This window comes from Ylistrum balloti, unplaced genomic scaffold (genome assembly GCF_031769215.1).
Source record: "Ylistrum balloti isolate Yb309-2 unplaced genomic scaffold, AGI_CSIRO_Ybal_v1 Utg370888, whole genome shotgun sequence".
NCBI lineage: Eukaryota > Metazoa > Mollusca > Bivalvia > Pectinida > Pectinidae > Ylistrum > Ylistrum balloti.
In genome coordinates, this window is record NW_026782505.1 from 28091 (window position 1) to 40433 (window position 12343).

Consider the following 12343-nt stretch of genomic DNA (forward strand, 5'->3'; position numbering starts at 1 on the left):
CTAGGAAAGGACAGGTCGGTGTTATATACCAGGACAGGTCGGTGATATATACCAGGACAGGTCGGTGATATATACTAGGAAAGGAAAGGTCAGTGATATATACTAGGCAAGGTCAGTGATATATACCAGGACAGGTCAGTGATATATACTAGGAAAGGTCAGTGATATATACTTGGAAAGGACAGTAATATATACTAGGAAAGGACAGGTCAGTGATATATACTAGGAAATAACAGGACTGTGATATATACTAGGAAAGGACAGGTCGGTGATATATACTAGGAAAGGACAGGTCGGTGATATATACTAGGAAAGGACAGGTCAGTGATATATACTAGTAAAGGTCAGTGATATATACTAGGAAAGGTCAGTGATATATACTAGGAAAGGTCAGTGATAGATACTAGGCAAGGACAGGTCAGTGATATATACTAGGAAAGGACAGGTCGGTGATATATACTAGGAAAGGAAAGGTCAGTGATATATACTAGGAAAGGTCAGTGATATATACTAGGAAAGGTCAGTGATATATACTAGGAAAGGCCAGTGATATATACTAGGAAAGGACAGGTCGGTGATATATACTAGGAAAGGAAAGGTCAGTGATATATACTAGGAAAGGTCAGTGATATATACTAGGAAAGGACATGTTGACATGCAGTATTGATTTTCGAAGACCAGGTGTACGTAAATAAAAACATTTTATTATGTAAATAAAATTATATCACGTAGACGTTTCAATATCTATCAATTAATAATAATATCTTGACACAATGCGATTAAATAAAGTCCTAGTCCTGAAGACATAAAAAAGACGATAAATATGTCGCGCACTACAAAAAAAATCCCAGACAATAAAAATTCTGGCTTTTAGACGGTTTAACGTGATCCCTTCGATAATATAATATCACAAAGGCACAAAAATGAATACTGAACATTTTTGAGTTGAAGGCGAATTTAAAACTCTATAATTAAGCATATTATACATGAACTACCACAGTAGAAACACTGATTACAGCTATACAAAGTAGGTCCACAGGGGGCCCAACAGGGTTAATCTTCGCACAATTATACATTTCACTCGTATAAAATACTTGACGTTTGTGAAGTTATCTTTTTCACGTGATAACATCACCAGACTTTGTAGTACGACGGAATAAAATAACAATATTTACAATATATAGCATAACATACTTAGAACACTGACAACGATACCTAATGTATAACAATATTCTGTATTATACCTAGAACACTGATACCTAGTGTGTAACAATATTCTGTATTATACCTAGAACACTGATACCTAGTGTATAACAATATTCTGTATTATACCTAGAACACTGACAACGATACCTAATGTATAACAATATTCTGTATTATACCTAGAACACTGATACCTAGTGTATAACAATATTCTGTATTATACCTAGAACACTGATACCTAGTGTGTAACAATATTCTGTATTATACCTAGAACACTGATACCTAGTGTATAACAATATTCTGTATTATACCTAGAACACTGACAACGATACCTACGATACCTAATGTATAACAATATTCTGTATTATACCTAGAACACTGACAACGATACCTAATGTATAACAATATTCTGTATTATACCTAGAACACTGATACATCTAGTATAACAATATTCTGTATTATACCTAGAACACTGATACCTAGTGTATAACAATATTCTGTATTATACCTAGAACACTGACAACGATACATAATGTATAACAATATTCTGTATTATACCTAGAACACTGATACCTAGTGTATAACAATATTCTGTATTATACCTAGAACACTGATACCTAGTGTATAACAATATTCTGTATTATACCTAGAACACTGATACCTAGTGTATAACAATATTCTGTATTATACCTAGAACACTGACAACGATACCTAGTGTATAACAATATTCTGTATTATACCTAGAACACTGATACCTAGTGTATAACAATATTCTGTATTATACCTAGAACACTGATACCTAGTGTATAACAATATTCTGTATTATACCTAGAACACTGATACCTAGTGTATAACAATATTCTGTATTATACCTAGAAACACTGTATTACAATATTCTGATACCTAGAACACTGTAGTGTGTAACAATATTCTGTATTATACCTAGAACACTGATACCTAGTGTATAACAATATTCTGTATTATACCTAGAACACTGACGACGATACCTAGTGTATAACAATATTCTGTATTATAGCTAGAACACTGACACCTAATGTATAACAATATTCTGTATTATACCTAGAACACTGATACCTAGTGTATAACAATATTCTGTATTATACCTAGAACACTGATACCTAATGTATAACAATATTCTGTATTATACCTAGAACACTGATACCTAGTGTGTAACAATATTCTGTATTATACCTAGAACACTGACAACGATACCTAATGTATAACAATATTCTGTATTATACCTAGAACACTGACACCTAATGTATAACAATATTCTGTATTATACCTAGAACACTGATACCTAGTGTATAACAATATTCTGTATTATACCTAGAACACTGACAACGATACCTAATGTATAACAATATTCTGTATTATACCTAGAACACTGATACCTAGTGTATAACAATATTCTGTATTATACCTAGAACACTGATACCTAGTGTATAACAATATTCTGTATTATACCTAGAACACTGATACCTAGTGTATAACAATATTCTGTATTATACCTAGAACACTGATACCTAGTGTATAACAATATTCTGTATTATACCTAGAACACTGACAACGATACCTAGTGTATAACAATATTCTGTATTATACCTAGAACACTGATACCTATTGTATAACAATATTCTGTATTATACCTAGAACACTGATACCTAGTGTATAACAATATTCTGTATTATACCTAGAACACTGATACCTAATGTATAACAATATTCTGTATTATACCTAGAACACTGATACCTAGTGTATAACAATATTCTGTATTATACCTAGAACACTGATACCTAATGTATAACAATATTCTGTATTATACCTAGAACACTGATACCTAGTGTGTAACAATATTCTGTATTATACCTAGAACACTGATACGTAGTGTATAACAATATTCTGTATTATACCTAGAACACTGATACCTAGTGTATAACAATATTCTGTATTATACCTAGAACACTGATACCTAGTGTATAACAATATTCTGTATTATACCTAGAACACTGATACCTAGTGTATAACAATATTCTGTATTATACCTAGAACACTGATACCTAGCGTATAACAATATTCTGTATTATACCTAGAACACTGATACCTAGTGTATAACAATATTCTGTATTATACCTAGAACACTGATACCTAATGTATAACAATATTCTGTATTATACCTAGAACACTGATACCTAGTGTATAACAATATTCTGTATTATACCTAGAACACTGATACCTAGTGTGTAACAATATTCTGTATTATACCTAGAACACTGATACCTAATGTATAACAATATTCTGTATTATACCTAGAACACTGACAACGATACCTATTGTATAACAATATTCTGTATTATACCTAGAACACTGACAACGATACCTAGTGTATAACAATATTCTGTATTATACCTAGAACACTGACAACGATATCTAATGTATAACAATATTCTGTATTATACCTAGAACACTGATACCTAGTGTATAACAATATTCTGTATTATACCTAGAACACTGATACCTAATGTATAACAATATTCTGTATTATACCTAGAACACTGATACCTAGTGTATAACAATATTCTGTATTATACCTAGAACACTGTATAACAATATTCTGTATTAACGAACACGATACCTAGTGTATAACAATATTCTGTAATGTTAACAATATTCTGTATTATACCTAGAACACTGATACCTAGTGTATAACAATATTCTGTATTATACCTAGAACACTGATACCTAGTGTATAACAATATTCTGTATTATACCTAGAACACTGACAACGATACCTAGTGTATAACAATATTCTGTATTATACCTAGAACACTGACAACGATACCTAGTGTATAACAATATTCTGTATTATACCTAGAACACTGACAACGATACCTAGTGTATAACAATATTCTGTATTATACCTAGAACACTGATACCTATTGTATAACAATATTCTGTATTATACCTAGAACACTGATACCTAGTGTATAACAATATTCTGTATTATACCTAGAACACTGACAACGATACCTAGTGTATAACAATATTCTGTATTATACCTAGAACACTGATACCTAGTGTATAACAATATTCTGTATTATACCTAGAACACTGACAACGATACCTAGTGTATAACAATATTCTGTATTATACCTAGAACACTGACAACGATACCTAGTGTATAACAATATTCTGTATTATACCTAGAACACTGACAACGATACCTAGTGTATAACAATATTCTGTATTATACCTAGAACACTGATACCTATTGTATAACAATATTCTGTATTATACCTAGAACACTGATACCTAGTGTATAACAATATTCTGTATTATACCTAGAACACTGACAACGATACCTAGTGTATAACAATATTCTGTATTATACCTAGAACACTGACAACGATACCTAGTGTATAACAATATTCTGTATTATACCTAGAACACTGATACCTAGTGTATAACAATATTCTGTATTATACCTAGAACACTGACGACGATACCTAGTGTATAACAATATTCTGTATTATACCTAGAACACGGATACCTAGTGTATAACAATATTCTGTATTATACCTAGAACACTGATACCTAGTGTATAACAATATTCTGTATTATACCTAGAACACTGATACGTAGTGTGTAACAATATTCTGTATTATACCTAGAACACTGATACCTAGTGTGTAACAATATTCTGTATTATACCTAGAACACTGATACCTAGTGTGTAACAATATTCTGTATTATACCTAGAACACTGATACCTAGTGTATAACAATATTCTGTATTATACCTAGAACACTGATACCTAGTGTATAACAATATTCTGTATTATACCTAGAACACTGATACCTAGTGTGTAACAATATTCTGTATTATACCTAGAACACTGATACCTAGTGTATAACAATATTCTGTATTATACCTAGAACACTGATACCTAGTGTATAACTGTATTATACCTAGAACACTGATACCTAGTGTATAACAATATTCTGTATTATACCTAGAACACTGATACCTAGTGTATAACAATATTCTGTATTATACCTAGAACACTGACAACGATACCTAGTGTATAACAATATTCTGCATTATACCTAGAACACTGATACGTAGTGTGTAACAATATTCTGTATTATACCTAGAAAACTGATACCTAGTGTATAACAATATTCTGTATTATACCTACAACACGGATACCTAGTGTATAACAATATTCTGTATTATACCTAGAACACTGACAACGCCTTAATGTATATCAATTTTCTGAGTCAGCAGTTTCAAGTTATAAAATTGGAATATCTCAGTTTTTAGTTGAGCTTGTTCATATGTTCCTTGTTGTCTCCATGTTTCCTGTGACCTTGTGATCCATATTGTCCTTTGATTATTTCAATTTGTACCTTCGGTATTTCCGGATCCGTTTAAATCTATTTTATGGAATCTCTCTTCATAACCTGCAATATTTTCAAACGGAATTGTTTGTGTTAGTGACGCATGGTTCGAATGCATGTTAAGACCACGTGTTGACTGCACGTGATCTTGGTTTGTGATGTCTTTCACCGTTTTACTGTACGGCGCAGCACTTCCGACAGCGCGGACATCAACACCACGACTATTTGAAAGACTTTGCGAAGCGGAAGTGTCGTTAATGCCCTTGCTGTGCCGTACAGCATGACCCGTCGTGTGGGCACTGATTGCTCGAGAATCTCGAATGCTACCTCCGTCAGTCTCATTTTTACCAGTCCGACTTGATTCGTGTGTCTTTGAAGCGGTTTGTTGATTGTAACTTTTAACATTATACAGTACTTCACCTGAGCTGTTGTTTGTCATACTCCGTGAACTTATCATAGCATTACTTGCCTTGCTGTCGTTAACAGCCTTTGAGAATCGGCGAGTCTGACTCGAGCCCGCGTCATCCAGACCACAACGGTGACGTGTACTGTCACTTTTTCCCTGGTGGTCCAATCCACGGCTACTCCGCCAAGAATTACCGGACTTAGAGTCGCTCACTGCATTCCCAAAGGAAAAAGCATTTGACTTCGACACATAACAAAATCCGCCTGAATGTGAATATTTTGAACCTTGACTGCTATCCGATTTGGAAGCGTCATTTCTCATGGCTTTGGTGTTTTGCTTCTCACTGTATCCCTTTGAGTTCCGGAAAGAATCTCCGTCGGATCGGTTATCGAGACCTTTTTTATGATAAGAAACGTCACTGCTTCCGTGGTCACGCACAGCTTTTCCGTGTTGGTAACTGTCGCCTTTAAATACGTTATTCATCCATGCCTTGAAGGCGGTGGACACTAAGGCGTTCGAACTTTTATTAAAAGTACGTGAGCTCGTGGAGCTTTCACTTTTACTGTTATCGGAGACAAAATTCTCAAGTCTGTGAGAGTCTGTCTTTGATACGTCCGTACCATCTTTGTTACCTCTACTCGCCTTTGTACTAGACACGTTACTGTAAGCCCGGCTACTTCTCAAATTGTCCGTCAGGACGTCTACCAATGTCGGATCGCTTTCGTAATGTCCCGATTCCGTAGATCTAGACGAATGGTGTAATTTCAACGTCTCCCTATCTTTAGATGGTTCCATTGAACTGTCTGTCTGTGATGGTCCGTGGGAAGTCATAGACCCTGACGACCCCGACCCCATCAAGGAAATAACACCAGTTAACGCCGGGGCGAAAAGTTACAAACGTTCGCTAATATTCCATTCATGCGAATCATGGTGTAAACAAGGACACGCCAATCTTCCTTCAGCGATGTCTGTCTAACATAACCACAACATCCATGGACCTAGTGTCCTGGACGCTTGTTAGTGTTCACGTTAATCGATCCTTCATAGTGTAATGGTTAAAAATAGTTCCAGTCTTTCTGTGACTCAGGGTGGTAAAAACCCTTTCCCGCTATTTAATACGTATATAAGTCCTGCTTAGAATAGGTAAAGCGATCAGAGCAGATTTCTGGTGGCAATGTCTGTATGCAGCTGTGGAAGACGTACTTGTATGCTTTGGATGTTACAAGTGTGTGATCTAACACATACACACACACGCGAAGTATTGAGGAACGGCAGTTTGTTTTCCAGTACATATAGACTAGCATGACCTAGCAGCCATATTATGTTAAGTATGGATCGCTATGCGAGTACCGCTCAATACACTGTAGACAAGCGATATACCAGTCTGTTGTATTGTACGACACACGTCAATGGGATTCAGTGTAGTGTAACCTATGTCTTGGTATAAACAGCTGTTAATTTAAGGGGGAATAAAAAATTCTGCGAACGATATACTGAATATGGTATCCCATCGAAAGGTTTTGAAAATACGGAGTTATAGGTTTTGTTTCATTACCAGAAAGTCACGGTTTTAATAAATTTGTAAGTGCTGGTTTGCGGATATGAAGCTGAAAAGCCATGTGCATTTGTACGGTCGAATCCCGATTAATCCACTTTTTAAAATATAAAGGGCAGAGGAATGATGTTAGAAGGATTAGTCATTTACAGATTTGTTTACCTGTGTTTCACCACTTTTCATCGATCTTTGAGCCTATATTGGAAGTTATGATACAAAAAATATGAACTTTACTGAGAGTTGCAAAAAACATCAAAGTTTCACATACTTGTATTCTCACGTTATGTTAAATCAACACAGAAAATAAGAAAAAATTAAGATAATTTATCATTTGTTTTATCATATTTAATTGGCTTGAATGTGATATTTGTAGCCTCTGTAGTACGTAATATACACACGCAAGAATATAGCGCTCTTTTTGTGCCAAAATAAAGAAAAATGTATGGTTTTGGGGAAAATGCTACAATATCAGTACTACATTTTTAAAACGAAAACTAAACACGAACAATGATGAATATGTTGAATATCATATATGCAGAGCAAAAAGTTAGTTTTGAATACACTGGGAACAGGAAATATTGACAATATTGCTATTTTTAAAGGGAAAATCGAACAGAGGGAAAATCTGTTTTGGATTGAAATATTGTAAAGTAATCTGAAGTAATTTTTTTTTACTCTTGGTTTTAATAGTACAAAGAGATTGTCACCTACACTAATAACTCACTAAAGTGAAATTTCAACTTTCAAAATGGCCGTCATGTTTTCTGATAAACACAGAAACTAAATGTTCTTACAACTGCTGAATCAATATTCTAACAAGAATGCTAAATGATAGATTCAAGTTAGTTTACACATTGAATCACCTAATCTGGACTCCAATAAGGCTTATTCGTCTCAAAATCTGATTGACCATGTCAGTGTTGGTCTACATCATACAGTAATGTAGTTTCAATTGTCCAAGTTGACCATACATAACACCTTGAAGATGACGGTTGTAAGCAAAATCTACATTACTTGAGGTTTGTCTTAAACCTTTTGACTTTTGGATGCAAAAGCTTACTGGTTACAAATGCATGTAGTATCCTCAATAGTACAGGATACTGGCTACGGGGGCACATACCCCCATGGTTCTCTGTCCAGTAGGGCACTGGTAATAATAATCCTTTATGGAGTTAATGGCGTCGGAGCTGTCATGCTGGATCCAAACGTTGTACTTTACATTGCTCTTATGCCTCGAGTAGATCTGACATTGTACAATATCTCGTGAGTGCCGATAGATCTAGATCTCGTAGTCGCCATCATCACAGGATATTGTCCGAAGGTATTCCATGTTTAACTTTGGAAAGTCACAATTTTCCGCAGTAGCATCTAGATTGACAAATAGTGATTTGGCCCTTCTGGTAAGATCCGACTCATTTTTTACCAGCTGGTCAAGTTGTGAACACTAACACGCACTTTCATTTTTGCAGCCAGCGCCCTATCCGTTGCGTCTCGCTCGTGTATTAACATATATGGGTCCCTGGATTCCATTGAGATATCTATAACTATTCAAAGGAGTGGCTCGGGTATAGCAGTGAAATAGTTGGAGTCAAGTTGTGCTTTGAAAAACAGCCATTTCGTCCGTGATATGACTATACTACCCACCTGGATTTAGTTATGAATCTATCAAGGATAGCTTGTAGGTCGTCATGTTGAGTCTGTCCTGGTCAACAACGTCACCTTTCTCCAGCCAGGGGAGTCTATCCATAATGACTTTGTAATATTCGCATCATTATCACTTACAGGAAAGGTCCTACTAGGTCCAGAATGTAACCAACAGGCAGGGCTATGCTCATGAATTTCAAATAGTTCCACTATATGCTGTAGTTCTCAAGAAATAGTCAAAATCTACGATATCCGTCTGTCAGCCATTCTGCTTATCTGATCAGTCCTAAAATCAAATTGGCACAACTAGGGACCAAGGGGAACCTACATATAAAACTGAAGAAAGATCCATCCAGTACTGCTCAAGAATTAGCGATAACAAACGTTCAAAGTCAAAATCCAAGATGACCACCTTTCGGCCATTTTATGTTTTTGATTTGTCCCAAAATTACACGAGCACAAGAAGAAACCAAGGGGAACCTACATATCCAACCCAGCACTTCTCAAGAAATAGCGATTACAACAAGAGATTCCAGAGGGATCTTAGCGGTAACAAGAATTGTTTATGGACGGACGGACCACGGACGCGGGGCGATTTGAATAGCCCACAATCTGATGATGGTGGGCTAAAAACAGATAACAGACGCAGAGCGATTTGAATAGCCTTCTCTCTCATGGTGGTGGGCTAAAACAGTAAACAACATACAAACACTTTGTGTCCGATCCAAAGTCAAAAGGACACATAGAAACCAATGGGAATCTACATACAATGTTTAGAAAGATCCACTTCCTACCTCTCCAGAAAGACCAGGTAATTGTAAAAGTATATGGCCGCTAAGTATCAAATGGCCACTTTTCTGCTATCTTGTTTTTCTGTCATTCCAAAATGAATCTTGCACAACTAAGGACCAAGTTGAATCTCTATATGAAGTTTGAGAATAACCCACCCAAAGTTTCTCCAGGGATAAAGCATGACTGTCAAAAACGAAGATGACTAGTTAAAAATTGATCATGCACAACTAAAAACCAAGTGTAGTCTACATCTGAAATTTTAGAAAGTTCCATCAGTGCTTCTCAAAAAATAGCAAGTTATGCCAATCATAGATTAATTTTTTCCCAAATCAGTCCGAAAAAATGTAGCAGCAACATAAAAAACAAGAGGCCTAGCAGCCTTGACGGTTACCGAGATTAGCAATATTGAATATAAAGGATAGTTATCAAGTGCCATAAAACAGGAACTTTGATACTGAATATAGACAGTGTTTATACATGCATACCATCAAAACTGTCATCCTATACTGATAATTCTTATAAAGTTACAAACAAATCCTCCCCATAAAGAAATGCGAGAACCTGGAGCCATGAAATTCACGATTTTGGCAAAGCACCTAAAGATGCTTCCATTAATGAAGAGTATTTGATTATACCATATCTGGGTCTTGATAAGAAGATTTTTGAAATCTAAGTCAATTTGACCACGCACATCAGCCCCTGGGGGTCAGTCAGGATAGGAATGTACATACCATCAAGCCGTCATTCTTCACTCATAATTCCAACAAAGTTTGAAATCTTTCCAATGCAAAATTAATCAAATTATGCTAAAAATCTAGTCTTCCTATATATAATATAGTAAACGTGATCCCCTACTCACTTGGAAATGCGAGACCCTGGAGCCATGAAATTCTCAATTTTGGTAAAGCACCTAAAGATGATTCCATTCATGAAGAGTATTTGATTATACCATATTTGGGTCTTGAAAAGAAGATTTTTGAAATTGAAGTCAATTAGACCATGCCCATCAGGATCAGAATGGACATACCATCAAGCTGTCATCCTTCACTTATAATTCCAACAAATATTTCCAATAGAATTGAAACAAATTATGCTCAAAAATCTAGTTTTCCTATATATACTTTAGTAAACTGTACCCCCTATCACCAATTCATTTTTGTTTAAAGCTGGTATAACTAGTAGTCCAATGTGTAACCTTTGTAATATGGAACGGGAAACAATTATTCATGTTCTACGGGAGTGCCATGAAACGCAAACATTACTACAAAGTTTAGAAACCCTTTTTGATGTACTCCTTATCCCATTTTCTTTTAATAAACAAAGATTTCTCTTTGGTAATTTATTACATAATTGAAATGATATAGGTAATAAGACAGATAATGTAATTTTGATTTTAATCAAATTTTACATATACAAAACAAGATGTCTACATAAAGCCTTAAATCCAATAGTTTTAATCAGTTCAATTAAAGAGTATTATATGTGTCAAAAAAGTATTGCTTATAGTGAAGGGGAACTTTCCCAACAGAAGTTTAGGGCTGAATGGATAAAATGGTAAAAATTGTTAGAAATCTCAGACTAATTCATCTGTTAACATATTTGTGAATTTCCTTGGTACAGTTTAAGAGCTTTGATATCTTTTCATTGTATACATTTATAGAATAATTTGTATTTCTCTTGGTTGTTCATTGACATTTAGTAGTTCTTCCGATAAATTAATTTTATCCCACCAGACGCTAATTTTTTGTTTTGATTTTTTGGATCAGATCTCACCTCTAGCCCAGTAAACTCTCTCCATATTATTCACTCTCGGCATTTCAATACATTTTCATTGTGGTTTTTTCTCTCTCATTTTGTGGACTTGTATATCTAGTAATAATGATGACGATAATGACTGAGTGAGTGGAAATGATTGTATATGGTATGTTGATGATTGTACAAGGGATGAAGATGATGTTTGTATATGGGATGATGATGATGTTGATTGTACAAGGGATGGTGATGATGATGACTGCACAATGAAAGGATGCACGAGGTGTACAATTGCTATGTGTGGGGTGTGCAAGGTTGTTTATCTGTATGTTTAAAATGCTTTGAAAAATAAAATAAATAAATTAAAAAAAAAAAAAAAAACAACTTTACCCCCTATCCACGGGAAAATGCAAGAACCTTGGTCCATGAAATTCACAATTTTGGTAAAGCAACTTAAGATGCTACCATTCATGAAAAGTATTTAATTCTACCATATCCGAGTCTTAAGAATAAAATTTTTGAAATCCGAGTCAATTTGACCCTCAGGCCCCTGGGGGGTCGGGACTGTAT

At 35.0% G+C, this 12343-nt stretch overlaps 1 protein-coding gene and 2 long non-coding RNA genes across 7 annotated transcripts; all 3 read right to left on the reverse strand.

Annotated features, from left to right (window-relative positions):
- Positions 1-1581: 1581 nt before the first annotated feature.
- On the reverse strand, positions 1582-3817 carry LOC132559296 (uncharacterized). 5 transcript variants are annotated; one of them, XR_009554608.1, is made up of 7 exons: positions 3699-3817; positions 3584-3604; positions 3050-3269; positions 2889-3005; positions 2255-2800; positions 1806-1958; positions 1582-1623 (listed from the first exon to the last, which is right to left on the reverse strand). It is a non-coding gene; the product is annotated as an uncharacterized LOC132559296 (long non-coding RNA). The 5 variants fall into 5 exon arrangements; XR_009554610.1 differs by having other exon boundaries at positions 2255-2415; positions 2466-3005; XR_009554607.1 differs by having other exon boundaries at positions 2255-2327; positions 2372-3005.
- Positions 3818-4173: 356 nt separating this feature from the next.
- LOC132559300 (uncharacterized) lies at positions 4174-5175 on the reverse strand. Its single transcript, XR_009554612.1, has 3 exons — positions 4892-5175; positions 4587-4847; positions 4174-4492 (listed from the first exon to the last, which is right to left on the reverse strand). It is a non-coding gene; the product is annotated as an uncharacterized LOC132559300 (long non-coding RNA).
- A 447-nt stretch (positions 5176-5622) lies between these two features.
- LOC132559301 (dentin sialophosphoprotein-like) lies at positions 5623-6885 on the reverse strand. Its single transcript, XM_060223914.1, has one exon. It carries the CDS (start codon positions 6883-6885, stop codon positions 5623-5625), a length of 1263 nt encoding a protein of 420 aa, XP_060079897.1.
- Positions 6886-12343: the final 5458 nt, after the last annotated feature.

Bases quoted from the DNA above. Each gene is read 5' to 3' on its own strand.
- LOC132559301 (XM_060223914.1), bottom strand. From the start codon at position 6,885: ATGGGGTCGGGGTCGTCAGGGTCTATGACTTCCCACGGACCATCACAG.